Genomic DNA, 17,487 nt, shown 5'->3' on the forward strand with positions numbered 1-17,487 from the left:
AATTATATAGGTTTGGTATGACCTATTATTCAAATAGGTTATTAAATGGGTCATTTGTATTGACCTTTACATGACTTGTTAATTAAACAAGTTAAACATGTTGGGTCGGGTCAACCTGTTTAATAAACAGGTCATGTTTGTGTTGAGGATTCCTGACACGTTTACTAAACAGGTCAGGTTCTAGTCATCCCATATAGCCAAATACTAATGGCTTGACATGACACAAACCCGACCTGCGAACGTGAATTGCCACACTCTAATTGGGCGAGTACCAATATCCACATGACCGTTACTTTATAGTTCTTTTTTTTTTTTTTTTTTGTTTCTCACATTTGATGGTTTTTTTATCACATTAAACAGTACCAATATCACATATGACAGTACTTTTGCCACATTTAGTTGTACTAGTATTTTTTTTCTAACATTTAATGGTACCATCTTCAAATTGTATAGTATCAAAATCATATGTGACTGTACTTTTGTTATGTTTGGTGGTTCAATTTTTTTTCTCGCAAATGATGGTTCTATTGTTACATTAGGCAGTACCAACATCACATTTGACTATACTTTTCTCACATTTGGTTTTACTTTAATTTGTTTCTCACATTTGATGATGCCTTTCTCACATTGTGTGCAGTACCAACATCACATGTGATTGTACTTTTGTCACATTTAGTGGTCACTATTTCTTTCTCACATTTGATGGTTCCATTGTCACATTTGGTTTTACTTTAATTTTTTTTCTCACATTTGACGATGCTTTTCTCACATTGTGCAATACTAATATCACATGTGACTGTACTTTTGTCACATTTAGGGTCCCCTTATTTCTTTCTCACATTTGATGGTTCTATTATCACATTAGGCAATACTAACATCAGATTAGACTGTACATTTCTCACATTCGGTGGTACTTTTGTCCCATTCAATGGTTCTCTTTTTTTTTTTCTCACCAATTACTATAATACCTCTAAAATAAGAAAATTACCGAAATACCCTTAGAACCTAAAAAATGGAAAAAAATCACCCTAAAACTTAAAAATTACTATAAAATCCAAAAAATGACTGAAATAACCACGAACTTAAAAAATGACCAAAATAGCCTTAGGAAAAAAAAAATTACCACGTGACCTTAAAACTTAAAAAATGACTAAAATTACCATAAAACCTAAAAAATGACTAAAATAACCACGAAACCTAAAATATGACCAAAATACCCCCTGAAACCTCTATTCGCAAAACCAAAATGAAAATAAAAATTTTATACAACCACTCTATTTGCTTGATTTGAAACCCGTTGATTTTGAAATTAATGGATTTAAAAAGCCTTAATTTGAAATCCATTGATTTTTAAATTCCTTGTTTAGGTCTTTTTATACAATGAAGGATTTGAAATTTCATTGTTTAGATACATAAATTTGAATTTGGATTTAAGATCAATAAAATATTTTTTCCAATTATTATTTTTCTAAAACCTTCTACATTTTAATTTTAGTAACATTTTTTAATAAATACATGAGATAATAAAAAAGCCATTGATAATCCAATTGACAAGATGATGACTAAAAGTCTATCATCGGACAAAATGGACTTCTGCCCTTTTCAGGCAAATTAATTAGCTTTTTGCCCTTCTTCCCAAACTAAATAGGGAAATGCCCCTCTTTTGAAACTCGATTTTTTCAAAATCGAGTTAAGCCCTATGTGACTTTTTCAAGGACCTATAGTAACGTTTTTAAGGACCTATAGTGGCGTTTTGTAACTTGATATCCATGAAATCGAGTTATAGGCAATTTTATTGCCTATAACTCGATTTCATGAATATCAAGTTTATTGCCTATAACTCGATTTCATGAATATCAAGTTACAAAACGTCACTATAAATTCTTAAAATGTCACTATAGGTCCTTAAAAACGTCACTATAGGGCTCTAGATTTTTTTTTTTTTTTTTTTTAACTCGATTTTGAGAAAGTCGAGTTTCAAAAGAGAAGCATTTCCCTATTTAGTTTGGAAAGAAGGGCGAAAGGCTAATTAATTTGGCTGAAAAGGGTAGAAGCCCATTTTGTCCGTCTATCATCATAGCTAACTAATTATTATTATTTTTTTTTCCAACTATTGATAACTAAAATGTTCTATATCAACCTAAAGAGAGAACATAAATGCATGAGTTTTTTCTCAACATTTAAAATCTCAAACTAAAAAATTGTTTCAAAGTTCTTAACAACTAAAAAGTTTTATTTCAAGAGAGTCGATAAAGTATCCAAAATATGTGTTTTTTGCACAAAATTCAAAACGAAGAAGCCATTGATAGACCAATTGACAAGATAATGACTAAATATCTTCCATCATAGCTGACTAAAAAAAAATGTCTTGCCAACTAAAATATTTTAGAGAGAGAGAGAGAGAGAGAGTACTCAAAATACATGGGTTTTTTAACAACATTCAAAATCTCAAACTTAAAAATTGTTTCAAAGTGGATCTTTTCTACTCTTTTTTCTTTGTCAAGGCTCAATTGCATAACTTATTGATACCAAATGTTGATGTGTTGTTGTGCAATAGGAGACTTCATCAATTTTCTCCTTCCTCAATCATAAATTCAACTGCATCGTCCATATATTTTGCACCAACTCCAATAGCTCTATCCATCCCACACAAGATCTCAATGTCCTCCAATTGTCAATAACTTTGTTTTTATAAGCACATGCTTTTGTATTTTTCTAAGGAGAAAAAAAAGAAGAAGCAATGAGTTAACTTAAATAAAATAAATTGGACAATAAAACAAAGGAAAGGGGAAAAAATAAAATAAAAAGCAGGACATTATGTGATGATTGTATTAGTGATAAACTTATGTAGAAATGAAAGGCATTATGTATCTACAAAATTTTCTCAAAGCAATCTTTAAACACATGGACAAAACTTGTTATAGCTTGAAAACTGCAATACCAGGAAGTAGTCAGCACACAGCCATATAGTTGAGTTAGCCTTGGGAAGTCATTCAATTTGGGCAGATCATAGCAGATACAAAGTCTATAGTTTTTTATTCCAAAATTTTACTTAAGATTATGAGTTACCAAAGATGAAAGATGGCTATTTTTTGTAAAATTAGATCACAATCCATGAAAATATAGTCATAAAGGAAAGAATTGGAGTGTCATTCTTTTATCTGACCAGTTAAGACTTTTACTTTAAACCGATTGAGAGAGGGAGAGCAAGTAATTGTGGCTGTCAACTAAAGCAAATAGGGAAAGCTTGGGCAGGGAGTTGATCATTGGTTTGTTTTAAAGAAGCTCTCTTTTCTAATGTTATAGGAGTTGAGTGTATTTGCCGTAATAGAAGTGGGGTCTTACCCTGTCACTGATATTTGTGTGTTTCCAGGGAGCTTTACGTTATTCCTTTGGTTATTGTAAATCTAGTCTCTATAGAGTGATGTACAGAGAGTGCAGGGTTATTAAAGATCTATGTGCAAGGTTAATAATATATATCTTACCCATAAAGAAAAAAAGAAAAAGAAAAAAGAAGAAGTAAAGAATACTAATGCACTAACAAACCATGTAAATCTGCTTTTACACTACAATGTTTGAAAACTCAACAATACAAATTTAAATAAAAGGAATGTGCAAAGCTAATAATCAATATGTCTACTTGCAAGTTAGCAAAATTAATTGTATTGTTACATGAATGACTCAATGAAATAATCAAGCAGTTTCTGAGTAGAACACAAAGCCAAATGTAAATTTTGTAAGAAAGTGAAAGAGAAGCACTAACTAGTTAAGAAGTGCTCTCAATTTTCCTGTTAATTTTCTTTTTCACTCTTGGTTATCTTGCCTAATTAAAATTTAAACACAAATCATCCATTTGAATGCTTAGACCTTAGAATTGTATCTTTCAATTTCTGTAATTTATGTGTGTATCAACTCTCTGGACTAAGCACTAGACATAACTAGTTGCATTACAAATGTTCTCAACAGCATTTGCCTAAGGGTCTTGCTCTCTTTGTTTCATATGAACAAATTTCCAAGAAATAAAATAAGCTTATAATGGTATGAAGAAATGAATATGAAAAAACTCAATTTACCTTGTGAAATTCACAAAAAAACGATGTCATTGAGTAATCTAAGCACCACCATCACAAAAAGCAGTTCGCTTTCCCTTATTTAGCCATCTGGAAATGCCACTGATAGATTCAACATTGTCAATATGAAAATTACGGGATATATCAAAACATTTTGTTATTTTGATATGCAATCTCTTTAATCTTCTTTTTTGTGTGTGTGGATAAATCAACTGAAAAGTCTATTAGCTCAGACACCAGAAACAACCTGTGATGCTATTCCCAAATACAAAGGTGTGGCCTTCTCCTTTGCTAACAACTAAAAAAAAAAAAAAAAATTAAAGAGATTGCATATCAAAATAACAAAATGTTTTGATATATCCCGTAATTTTCATATTGACAATGTTGAATCTATCAGTGGCATTTCCAGATGGCTAAATAAGGGAAAGCGAACTGCTTTTTGTGATGGTGGTGCTTAGATTACTCAATGACATCGTTTTTTTGTGAATTTCACAAGGTAAATTGAGTTTTTTCATATTCATTTCTTCATACCATTATAAGCTTATTTTATTTCTTGGAAATTTGTTCATATGAAACAAAGAGAGCAAGACCCTTAGGCAAATGCTGTTGAGAACATTTGTAATGCAACTAGTTATGTCTAGTGCTTAGTCCAGAGAGTTGATACACACATAAATTACAGAAATTGAAAGATACAATTCTAAGGTCTAAGCATTCAAATGGATGATTTGTGTTTAAATTTTAATTAGGCAAGATAACCAAGAGTGAAAAAGAAAATTAACAGGAAAATTGAGAGCACTTCTTAACTAGTTAGTGCTTCTCTTTCACTTTCTTACAAAATTTACATTTGGCTTTGTGTTCTACTCAGAAACTGCTTGATTATTTCATTGAGTCATTCATGTAACAATACAATTAATTTTGCTAACTTGCAAGTAGACATATTGATTATTAGCTTTGCACATTCCTTTTATTTAAATTTGTATTGTTGAGTTTTCAAACATTGTAGTGTAAAAGCAGATTTACATGGTTTGTTAGTGCATTAGTATTCTTTACTTCTTCTTTTTTCTTTTTCTTTTTTTCTTTATGGGTAAGATATATATTATTAACCTTGCACATAGATCTTTAATAACCCTGCACTCTCTGTACATCACTCTATAGAGACTAGATTTACAATAACCAAAGGAATAACGTAAAGCTCCCTGGAAACACACAAATATCAGTGACAGGGTAAGACCCCACTTCTATTACGGCAAATACACTCAACTCCTATAACATTAGAAAAGAGAGCTTCTTTAAAACAAACCAATGATCAACTCCCTGCCCAAGCTTTCCCTATTTGCTTTAGTTGACAGCCACAATTACTTGCTCTCCCTCTCTCAATCGGTTTAAAGTAAAAGTCTTAACTGGTCAGATAAAAGAATGACACTCCAATTCTTTCCTTTATGACTATATTTTCATGGATTGTGATCTAATTTTACAAAAAATAGCCATCTTTCATCTTTGGTAACTCATAATCTTATGGAAAATTTTGGAATAAAAAACTATAGACTTTGTATCTGCTATGATCTGCCCAAATTGAATGACTTCCCAAGGCTAACTCAACTATATGGCTGTGTGCTGACTACTTCCTGGTATTGCAGTTTTCAAGCTATAACAAGTTTTGTCCATGTGTTTAAAGATTGCTTTGAGAAAATTTTGTAGATACATAATGCCTTTCATTTCTACATAAGTTTATCACTAATACAATCATCACATAATGTCCTGCTTTTTATTTTATTTTTTCCCCTTTCCTTTGTTTTATTGTCCAATTTATTTTATTTAAGTTAACTCATTGCTTCTTCTTTTTTTTCTCCTTAGAAAAATACAAAAGCATGTGCTTATAAAAACAAAGTTATTGACAATTGGAGGACATTGAGATCTTGTGTGGGATGGATAGAGCTATTGGAGTTGGTGCAAAATATATGGACGATGCAGTTGAATTTATGATTGAGGAAGGAGAAAATTGATGAAGTCTCCTATTGCACAACAACACATCAACATTTGGTATCAATAAGTTATGCAATTGAGCCTTGACAAAGAAAAAAGAGTAGAAAAGATCCACTTTGAAACAATTTTTAAGTTTGAGATTTTGAATGTTGTTAAAAAACCCATGTATTTTGAGTACTCTCTCTCTCTCTCTCTCTCTAAAATATTTTAGTTGGCAAGACATTTTTTTTTAGTCAGCTATGATGGAAGATATTTAGTCATTATCTTGTCAATTGGTCTATCAATGGCTTCTTCGTTTTGAATTTTGTGCAAAAAACACATATTTTGGATACTTTATCGACTCTCTTGAAATAAAACTTTTTAGTTGTTAAGAACTTTGAAACAATTTTTTAGTTTGAGATTTTAAATGTTGAGAAAAAACTCATGCATTTATGTTCTCTCTTTAGGTTGATATAGAACATTTTAGTTATCAATAGTTGGAAAAAAAAATAATAATAATTAGTTAGCTATGATGATAGACGGACAAAATGGGCTTCTACCCTTTTCAGCCAAATTAATTAGCCTTTCGCCCTTCTTTCCAAACTAAATAGGGAAATGCTTCTCTTTTGAAACTCGACTTTCTCAAAATCGAGTTAAAAAAAAAAAAAAAAAAAATCTAGAGCCCTATAGTGACGTTTTTAAGGACCTATAGTGACATTTTAAGAATTTATAGTGACGTTTTGTAACTTGATATTCATGAAATCGAGTTATAGGCAATAAACTTGATATTCATGAAATCGAGTTATAGGCAATAAAATTGCCTATAACTCGATTTCATGGATATCAAGTTACAAAACGCCACTATAGGTCCTTAAAAACGTTACTATAGGTCCTTGAAAAAGTCACATAGGGCTTAACTCGATTTTGAAAAAATCGAGTTTCAAAAGAGGGGCATTTCCCTATTTAGTTTGGGAAGAAGGGCAAAAAGCTAATTAATTTGCCTGAAAAGGGCAGAAGTCCATTTTGTCCGATGATAGACTTTTAGTCATCATCTTGTCAATTGGATTATCAATGGCTTTTTTATTATCTCATGTATTTATTAAAAAATGTTACTAAAATTAAAATGTAGAAGGTTTTAGAAAAATAATAATTGGAAAAAATATTTTATTGATCTTAAATCCAAATTCAAATTTATGTATCTAAACAATGAAATTTCAAATCCTTCATTGTATAAAAAGACCTAAACAAGGAATTTAAAAATCAACGGATTTCAAATTAAGGCTTTTTAAATCCATTAATTTCAAAATCAACGGGTTTCAAATCAAGCAAATAGAGTGGTTGTATAAAATTTTTATTTTCATTTTGGTTTTGCGAATAGAGGTTTCAGGGGGTATTTTGGTCATATTTTAGGTTTTGTGGTTATTTTAGTCATTTTTTAGGTTTTATGGTAATTTTAGTCATTTTTTAAGTTTTAAGGTCACGTGGTAATTTTTTTTTCCTAAGGCTATTTTGGTCATTTTTTAAGTTCGTGGTTATTTCAGTCATTTTTTGGATTTTATAGTAATTTTTAAGTTTTAGGGTGATTTTTTTCCATTTTTTAGGTTCTAAGGGTATTTCGGTAATTTTCTTATTTTAGAGGTATTATAGTAATTGGTGAGAAAAAAAAAAAAGAGAACCATTGAATGGGACAAAAGTACCACCGAATGTGAGAAATGTACAGTCTAATCTGATGTTAGTACTGCCTAATGTGATAATAGAACCATCAAATGTGAGAAAGAAATAAGGGGACCCTAAATGTGACAAAAGTACAGTCACATGTGATGTTAGTATTGCACAATGTGAGAAAAGCATCGTCAAATGTGAGAAAAAAAATTAAAGTAAAACCAAATGTGACAATGGAACCATCAAATGTGAGAAAGAAATAAAGGGACCACTAAATGTGACAAAAGTACAATCACATGTAATGTTGGTACTGCACACAATGTGAGAAAGGCATCATCAAATGTGAGAAAAAAAATTAAAGTAAAACCAAATGTGAGAAAAGTATAGTCAAATGTGATGTTGGTACTGCCTAATGTAACAATAGAACCATCATTTGCGAGAAAAAAAAATTGAACCACCAAACATAACAAAAGTACAGTCACATATGATTTTGATACTATACAATTTGAAGATGGTACCATTAAATGTTAGAAAAAAAAATACTAGTACAACTAAATGTGGCAAAAGTACTGTCATATGTGATATTGGTACTGTTTAATGTGATAAAAAAACCATCAAATGTGAGAAGAAAAAAAAAAAAAAAAAAAGAACTATCAAAAGTACGGTCACATGTGATATTGGTACTGCCCAATTAGAGGTGGCAATTTGTGTTCGCGGGTCGGGTTCGTGTCATGTCAAGCCATAAGTATTTGACTATATGGTTTGACCCGAACCTGACTTGTTTAGTAAACGTATCAGGAATCCTCAACCAGAACATGGCCTGTTTATTAACACAGGTCGACCTAACCTGACAAGTTTAACTCGTTTAATTAACAAGTCATGTAAAAGTTAATACAAATGGCCCGTTTAATAATTTTTTTATTAATAGGTCATACCTAACCTATATAATTTTTATCAATTCTCATATATCTAAAATTAATATACAATTACAACTATAAATATAGTAATAAACATATAAAAACAACCATAAAATAAGTAATAATATCAAAATAATTAATTGTAGGGATGTTGAGCCCAGGAGAGTTCTTTATCTGGTTGTATCTTGGGCCCATCGCCTAAGACGAGGACAAGGATCTGTCGGAGGAGAAGTTTTCATCAGAAGAGACTGTGTTGATGAATAAAGAGGTTAGTTTTGGTCATAATGGCTTATGAGAGTGGGCCGAGGATGAATGCATCTTTGGCTAGACAAAGCCGAGGTCCTAAGAGATAGCCTGTCAACAAGGGTAACGATCCCGGAAATTCAGTTGGAGCGGATAAGCATTGCAAAGACATCAGATAGGGAGGAGTTCTAAAATATCTAAGGAGAAAGCTGCTACCACCGCATTAAATGCATTGCAGCTAACTCTCTGACCGCATTAATGTGGAGGTGATGCCTGAACAGTGGATTTCAGCCTTACAGCTACTACATAAAGACTTATGGGGAGTGCTGATGAGACAAGTATCCACCCCAACCGTCTGGCATGCACGTGGAAGGTGAAGATGAAAAGGAAAGACAGTATAAAAGAAGGAAGTGGCATTGAGACAAGGGGATCGGAAAAATCAAGGAAGAAACACTGTAGCAATCTAGAACCAAACTTGTAAAATTACCTCAGAACATTATATAAGAACCAGTGTCCTCGGACTTTGCCGAGGACGTTTTTTCTTCAGTTTACACTTGTATATTTTCATTCATTTGTCATCAAACCTATCTAATTTGTTGTTTGGTTAACTAAAACCCAGTTTTCTAATCTATTATCTACAAATTCATTGTTTTGGGCTTTTGGACTTAAGTCCATTCATATCTTGGGCTAGGATATCAATTATGGTCCTTACATTAATAATTTAAGAATCTAAACATGTTAAATAGGTCAGTCAGGTTCGCATGTTGAACACAAACATGACTCGTTTTTAAATGGATTAGTTGTGTCAACCCGAATATGACCCAAACCTGTTTAGTTTTAACCCATGACCTGTTTATAAACGGGTTAGTCGTGTCAGGTTCGCAGGTCATGTCAGATTTTCCCACCCCTATGCTCAATGTGACAATGGAATTGTCAAATGTGAGTAAAGATTAAAGTACCACTAAATGTGAGAAAATTTTAGTCAAATAAGATGTTAGTATTGCCCAATGTGCAATGGAACCATCAAATGTGAGAAAAAAAAAAGCACCGAATGTGACAAAAGTACAATCACATGTGATGTTGGTACCGTACAATTTGAATATGATACTATCAAATGTAAGAAAAAAATAAGAGTACAACCAAATGTGGCAAAAGTACGATCAAATGTGATGTTAGTACTGCCTAATGTGACAATGGAATCATCAAATGTGAGAAAAAAATAAGGGAACCATCAAATGTGACAAAAGTGCAATCACATGTGATGTTAGTATTGCTCAATGTGATAATGGAACTGTCAAATGTGAGGAAAAAATTAAAATACCACCGAATTTGAGAAATGTACAATCAAATGTGATGTTGGTTCCAGTCATTTGGGACACTTCTGCACACGTGGATCTAATGAAAATGCTTAAAAAACATAAAACCCGGTGTAGTAGCCTTGATTGATGACTATTTCATATTAGATTTGTAGTTTCAATTCAAGTGTTTACTGAAAATTTTAAAGTTGTCAACAATCTTTGGATTGGACTTTTTTGCATAACTTGCTAATTGTATAGTTACCCTATTTCCAACCTTAGACACCACAATAAACACACAACTATGATTAAGTTGCAGATATTGCATAAGAACAATTAGAGAGCATACAAGGTTATACATCTTTGGTTTTATAGTATATATAAATAATAAAAATATAAATATCAAGAAAGTGACCTCAACTAGGTTATTTTATAGGGAGGTATGCCCCTAAATGTGATGGAAGCTTCCAAGAGGGGATACGTAAGAAGTTAATTGGTACACCAATTAAGTGTGGAAGAAACCAAGATAAAACCGGTTGATTTTTTTTGTGAACAAAAGTAATTATTGTGGTTGGGCTAATTTCTTAGGATGTTTTTTTTTTTTTTTTTGGTTTTAGATTTTAGATCTAAATTTTTTAATAACTTTAAAAAAAATTAATATTGTGATGAGCGATTATTAGTAAATAAAAAAGTGACTTCAGTAGTAGGTCCAAATGTAAAATTATGGTTAGATGTGATATTAGTACTGCCTACTGTGACAATTGAATTGTAAATTGTAAGAAAAAAATAGAGTACCATTGAATGTGACAAAAATACGATTAGAAGTGATGTTGATATTGCCCAATGTAATAATAGAACTGTCAAATTTGAGAATAAAAAATAGGGTACCATTAAATGTGACAAAAATAAAGTCAAATGCGATGTTGGTACTACTTAATATAACAATAAAACCATCAAATTTGAGAAAAAAATAAAGGAGTAATTATATGTGATAGGAGAACTGTATAATTTGATATTGGAACTGCACAATGTGATAATAGAATCATCAAATTTGAGAAACAAATAAAGGGACCACTAAATGTAACAAAAGAACTATCAAATGTAATGTTGGAACTGTACAATGTGATGATGGAACCATCAAATGTGAGAAAAAAAAAAGGGAATCACCGAATGTGACAAAATAACTGTCAAATGTGATGTTGAAATTGCACGATGTGAAGATGGAAGCGTCAAATGTGAGAAAAAAAGTAAGGGAACCACCAAATGTGAGAAAAGAACTGTCGCATGTAGTATTGGAACTTTACAATGTGAGGATGAAACTGTCAAATATAAGAAAAAAATAAGGGAGCCACTGAAGTGTCAAAAGAATTGTCACATGTGATGTTGGAACTACACAATGTGAGGATGAAACTGTCGAATGTGAGAAAAAAGTAAGGGAACCACCTAATGTGACAAAAGAACTGTCACATGTGACAAAAATAGAGTAGATGTGATGTTGGTACTGCTTAATATGATAATGGAATCATCAAATTTGAGAAAATAAAATAAAAGAACCACTATATGTGACAAAAGAACTGTTAAATGTGATGTTGGAACTGCACAATATGATAATAAAACCTTCAAATGTGAGAAAAAAAAAAGGGAACCATCGAATGTGACAAAAGAATTGTCAAATGTGATGTTGGAACTGCACAATGTGAGGATAGAATAGTCAAATGTGAGAGAAAAAAAGTAAGTGAACCACCAAATGTGAGAAAAGAACTGTCACATGTGATGTTGGAACTGTACAATGTGAGGATGAAACTGTCAAATGTAAGAAAAAAGTAAGGGAACCACCAAATGTGAGAAAAAAACTGTCACATGTGATGTTGGAACTACACAATGTGAGAATGGAACCATTAAATGTGAGAAAAAAAATAAGGGAACCATCGAATGTGACAAAAGAGTAAGGGAACCACTAAATGTGAGAAAAGAACTGTCACATGTGATGTTGGAACTGCACAATGTGAGAATGAAACTGTCAAATGTGAGAAAAAAGTAAGGGGACCATTAAATGTGAGAAAAGAATTGTCATATGTGATGTTGGAATTGCATAATGTGATGATGAAACTGTCAAATGTGAGAAAAAAATAGGGGAACCGCCGAATGTGACAAAAGAATAAGGGAACCACTAAATGTGAGAAAAGAACTGTCACATGTGATGTTGGAATTGCACAATGTGAGGATAGAACTGTCAAATGTGAGAAAAAAGTAAGGGAACCATTAAATGTGAGAAAAGAACTGTCACATGTGATGTTGGAACTGTAAAATGTGATGATGAAACTGTCAAATGTGACGATGAACTGTCAAATGTGAGAAAAAAGTAAAGGAACCATTAAATGTGACAAAAGAATTATCACATGTGATGTTGGAACTGCACAATGTGACGATGGAACCGTCAAATGTGATAAAAAAAAAAAAAAGAAACCACTAAATGTGACAAAAAAACCGTTACATGTGATGTTGAAACTGCACAATGTGAGGATGAAACCGTTAAATGTGAGGAAAAAAATAACAGAATCGCCGAATGTGACAAAAGAGTAAGAAAACCACTAAATGTGAGAAAAGAACTATCACATGTGATGTTGGAACTGCACAATGTGAGGATAAAACTGTCAAATGTGAGAAAAAGTAAGGGAAGTATTAAATGTGAGAAAGAACTGTCACATGTGATGTTGGAACTGCATAATGTGACGATAAAACTGTTAAATGTGAGAAAAAAAAGTAAAGGAATCATTAAATGTGAGAAAAGAATTGTCACATGTGATGTTGAAACTGCACAATGTGACGATGGAACCGTCAAATGTGAGAAAAAAAAAAGGGAATCACCGAATGTGACAAAAGAACTGTCACATGTGAAGTTGGATCTGCACAATATGAGAATAGAATCGTCAAATGTAAGAAAAAAGTAACGGAACCACCAAATGTAATAAAAGAACTCTCACATTTGATGTTGGAACTGTACAATATGATGATGAAACTGTCAAATGTGAGGAAAAAAAAAAAAAAAAAAAAAAAAAAAAGTAACTATATACCAAGTTTACTATCAGCGGGTACGGTAACTTTTTTTGGGTACTGTAGAATTACCCTCCTAAAAATGTGCTAATCAGCCAAAATTGGTACTAGAGAGTAAAGAGAGTGATCAAATGAGAGCTTCAATTAAAGCTTAATAGGAAGCTTCAAATTCCCTCAATTTCTTGTCTCCCTCGAAGTCCAAGTCCAAAGTCCAACAACACATTTCCTGAATTTTATTTCCTTCCCTAACTCTCACTCTAAACTCTTGTCTTGTGGTCCATGGCGCCGCATAAGAAATCGAAGAAGAGCAAAAGGGAGCTGAAAAAATTGAAGAAACGCAAAAGTATAAGCACTGTGGTTCCTCCTGTTGAGTCCAAACCCACTGAGTCTGACTGGTGGGACACTTTCTGGCGCAAGAATTCTTCTTCAACCCCAGGTTTCTTTTTCTTTCCTTTTTTTTTTTTTTTATCGTTTTTTTTTTTTTAGTTTTTTTTATTATCTCACTCACTCTTCTTTTCCTTCCTTCACTGAGTGTTTTTAGAAGAAATTCAACTCATGGGCATTCATATTTTATGGTAAAGTTGTGTGTTTTTGCTATCATGGTTTTGATCAGGGTTATAGTATTAATGGGGTTCTGTTCTTTTTTCATAATTTGAGGGGAAAAAAAAAGAAAAAAAAGAAGAGAGACAATTTTATTTTTGTACTCTACCATGGTTTTGATCAGGATTATAGTAGTAATGGGTTTGTGTATTTGATCATGTTTGTTTTGGCATTCATATTTTGAGGTATTTTTTTCCTCTTTCATGATTTTGTTCAGGGTAGTAGTATTAATGGGTTTGTGTGTTTGATGATGTGGTTTCATTTTGATCTCACTCACTCTTTTTTACCTTCCTTCACTGCATTTTTAGTGTGAATTTAACTCATGGGCATTCATATTTTGAGGTAAAGTTATATTCTTTTTTTGGCTATCATGAATTTTGTGAAGGTTATAGAATTGATGGGCTTGTGTATTTGATAATGCTTGTTGTGCAAAAACTCGTGGGCACTCCTATTTTGAGGTAAATTTATGTTTTTTTTTTCTATCATGATTTTGGTCTGAGTTATACTATTAATGGGTTTCTGTATTTGATATGTTTGTTGTGCTAAATTCCATTTGAAGGAATTTGTTATTTGGGTCCAAAATGACTTTGCAATACTCTACTTTTAAGTTTAGGTGATTTAATGGTTTTAGTACTGTCACAACACAAGCTCAGACATGTCTCAGAAAGGAATGGGTAGCGTTTTAGGCACAATCCTAGAGTGGATTCTGGAGCGTAAGCCACTGATACCTTGTTTTTAATGAGTTAAGGAACTCTGAAAAATAGAGCATAAAAATAGTGGCATTTGAGTAAGAAATTTGAAGTAGAATGATGAATTTGGTTCCTAATCTTGGAAATATTAGATTTGAGTATGAGATAAGTAGTTTGACTTTAACTTTGTGAATTGAAATCCATGATAACTTTGAAGTATATTTCTGTACTTCAAACTTACAGGTAGTTCGGTACCCAGTGATGAAGCAGAAGGTTTCAAGCATTTCTTCAGGGTTTCAAAAAATACCTTTGAATATATCTGTTCTCTTGTAAGAGAAGATCTTATATCAAGGCCACCGTCAGGGCTTATCAACATCGAGGGAAGACTTCTTAGTGTTGAGAAACAGGTTGCAATCGCCTTGAGAAGGCTGGCCTCTGGTGAGTCCCAAGTCTCCGTGGGAGCTTCATTTGGGGTTGGCCAGTCCACAGTTTCTCAGGTGACTTGGAGATTCATTGAAGCACTAGAAGAACGTGCCAAACATCATCTCAAGTGGCCCGATTCCAATAGAATGGAGGAAGTCAAGTCCAAATTTGAAGTGTCTTTTGGGATGCCTAATTGTTGTGGAGCCATTGATGCAACACACATCATCATGACCCTTCCCGCTGTACAGACCTCTGATGATTGGTGTGATCCAGAGAATAACTACAGCATGCTATTGCAGGGAATTGTTGACCACGAAATGAGATTTCTTGATATTGTTACAGGTTGGCCTGGAGGCATGACAGTTTCCAGGGTATTGAAGTGTACTGGTTTTTCCAAACTCTGTGAGGGTGGAGAGCGTTTAAATGGAAGTGTAAGAACTTTACTTGGAGGAGAGGACATTAGGGAGTTTATAGTTGGTGGAGTTGGCTACCCTCTTCTTCCATGGCTCATAACCCCCTATGATAGTAATGGCCTCTCGGCTTCCATGTCCACGTTCAATGCCTTGCATGAGGCCGCAAGGTTGCTTGCAGTGAGGGCATTCTCACGGGTAAAGGGTAGTTGGAGAATCCTTAACAAGGTTATGTGGAGGCCAGATAAGCGGAAACTGCCTAGCATTATCCTAGTATGTTGTTTACTACACAATATTGTGATTGACTGTGGAGATAATTTACTTCCAGATGTTGCTTTGTCTGGTCATCATGACCCTGGATATGGAGAACAGTACTGTAAGCAAGTTGATCCATTGGGGAGGACTATGAGAGACAACCTAGCCAAATTCTTCCATCAGGGCAAAGAAAAAGCTGTGTCAAAGTAATCTAATTCTATTCTTTATTTACAGCACTAATACTGCTTTCTGTGTTGTTGTAGCCTAGATTGAAGTTCAACCTCTTTAAACGGGTGTCATGTGCATTTTGTTGTTGAAATTAAGATTATAAAAACATTTTATTCTTTGAAGTGCCATTTAGTTTTCTAAACGTCAAGATTTGGTTATTTGCCCCACTTTTTGGGGAATGTTGGGGCCATAACTTTTCTTTGGTATTGAGGATCATTTCGGATTCATAAGTTTCTCATCAATCATTTTACTATCATGTAATCATGGTTTTATCTATATATATATTTAAAAGCTGAAGCGTAGCATTTATTGTTGCTACGCTCTAGTTGAGCCACATCAGCGACCGTATCACCTACTTATTTTCAATCATTTCTCTCTTATTTTTTGACTATTTTTATTTATTTATTAATTTTGTAGTTTACTTTTGCATTTTCTCCAACTTTTCCCTTTAATTTTTACTTTTTCATCTCTCCACTACTATCAACATTAATATCACTCTTCCTTTATCCCTTCATCTTTCTTTTATTTTGACTATTCTTATCTCCATCCTCTTACTATAAATTTGCTATTCTCTCTTTCACTCTATACATATTTTATAACGTAAAAAGGTTATTCTCTCTTTCTCATGTTTTTTTTCTCTTTCTTTTTGGGTTTTTTTTTTTGGTATCTTTACTTTATGTTAATGAGTTTCCATGTTCTTTAGAACTCTACTATTATTCTCCCCCTCTCTCTCTCTCTCCCCTTTTATGTGTGGATTTTTATTTTTTTTTAGATTGATGAATTTGTGTTCTTTAGAACTCTCCTTTAAGTTGTATTTCACACTCCAAACTTTTCGGTTTTATGTTTTTAAGTTGTGATATTTCTTTTTCTTTTCTTTGATTGTTAAATGCTATCATATTGCATTATAAAGACAGTATATAAGAATATAATATTATTCAATTACATAACATGACTTGAATAATTTGGTATGACTATATCTTTTATTTTGACTATTTTTCTTCTCATCTTATTTTCTATAAATTTATCTAATTTAGGTCTCTCCTAAAAAAGGTGATTATTCTCTTTCTCGATTATTTATTCTTTTTTGCAACAAATCATAAGTAGCAAGTTGTTACTGGTTATTATTATTGAGGTAAAAAAGTAATCCTAGTAGTAGGTTCAAATTTGAACCAATAACAACTAACTACTTATGATTTGTTGTAAAAATGTTGTGAACGTATCACTTCTCCTTAACTTTAGGTTGATGAATCATTGTATTTTTTTATAACACTATTTCTTGATTATTTATTCTTTATTTTTTTTTTTTACCTTTTCATCTCCCAACTACTATCAAAATTAATATCACTCTTCCTTATCCTTCATCTTCTTTTTATTTTGACTATTCTTATCCCCATCCTCTTACTATAAATTTGCTATTTTCTTTCTCACTCTATACATATTTTATCACATAAAAAGGTTATTACTCTCTCTCTTTCTCATGTTTTTTTTTTTTTTTTGGGTATCTTTACTTTATGTTGATGAATTTCCATGTTCTTTAGAGCTCTACTATTATTCTCTCTCTCTCTCCTTTTTTGTGTGGATTTTTTTTTATGTTTTATATCTTTACTTTTGGTTGATAAATTTATGTGTTTTTTAAAATGCTACTTTAGGCTGATGCATACCACTACAAAAAATAAATA

General features: G+C 32.3%; 1 protein-coding gene and 2 long non-coding RNA genes across 6 annotated transcripts; 2 read left to right on the forward strand and 1 right to left on the reverse strand.

Annotated features, from left to right (window-relative positions):
• Nucleotides 1–2,442: 2,442 nt before the first annotated feature.
• LOC115972239 lies at nt 2,443–4,375 on the reverse strand. Of its 2 annotated transcripts, XR_004087452.1 has the most exons (3): nt 4,318–4,375; nt 4,074–4,172; nt 2,443–2,715 (listed from the first exon to the last, which is right to left on the reverse strand). It is a non-coding gene; the product is annotated as an uncharacterized LOC115972239 (long non-coding RNA). The 2 variants fall into 2 exon arrangements; XR_004087451.1 differs by lacking the exon at nt 4,318–4,375 and having other exon boundaries at nt 4,074–4,287.
• A 24-nt stretch (nt 4,376–4,399) lies between these two features.
• LOC115972241 lies at nt 4,400–6,197 on the forward strand. Its single transcript, XR_004087453.1, has 2 exons — nt 4,400–4,566; nt 5,925–6,197. It is a non-coding gene; the product is annotated as an uncharacterized LOC115972241 (long non-coding RNA).
• A 7,131-nt stretch (nt 6,198–13,328) lies between these two features.
• On the forward strand, nt 13,329–15,943 carry LOC115972238 (protein ANTAGONIST OF LIKE HETEROCHROMATIN PROTEIN 1-like). Of its 3 annotated transcripts, XM_031092451.1 has the most exons (4): nt 13,554–13,639; nt 14,189–14,261; nt 14,417–14,516; nt 14,736–15,943. In XM_031092451.1, the coding sequence occupies exons 3-4, from the start codon at nt 14,459–14,461 to the stop codon at nt 15,788–15,790; spliced, it is 1,113 nt and encodes a 370-aa protein (XP_030948311.1). In that variant the 5' UTR covers nt 13,554–13,639; nt 14,189–14,261; nt 14,417–14,458; the 3' UTR covers nt 15,791–15,943. The 3 variants fall into 3 exon arrangements, with proteins under 3 accessions (XP_030948309.1, XP_030948311.1, XP_030948310.1); XM_031092450.1 differs by having other exon boundaries at nt 14,189–14,516; XM_031092449.1 differs by lacking the exons at nt 14,189–14,261; nt 14,417–14,516 and having other exon boundaries at nt 13,329–13,639; nt 14,736–15,941.
• Nucleotides 15,944–17,487: the final 1,544 nt, after the last annotated feature.

This window comes from Quercus lobata, chromosome 12 (assembly GCF_001633185.2).
Source record: "Quercus lobata isolate SW786 chromosome 12, ValleyOak3.0 Primary Assembly, whole genome shotgun sequence".
Taxonomy (NCBI): Eukaryota; Viridiplantae; Streptophyta; class Magnoliopsida; order Fagales; family Fagaceae; genus Quercus; species Quercus lobata.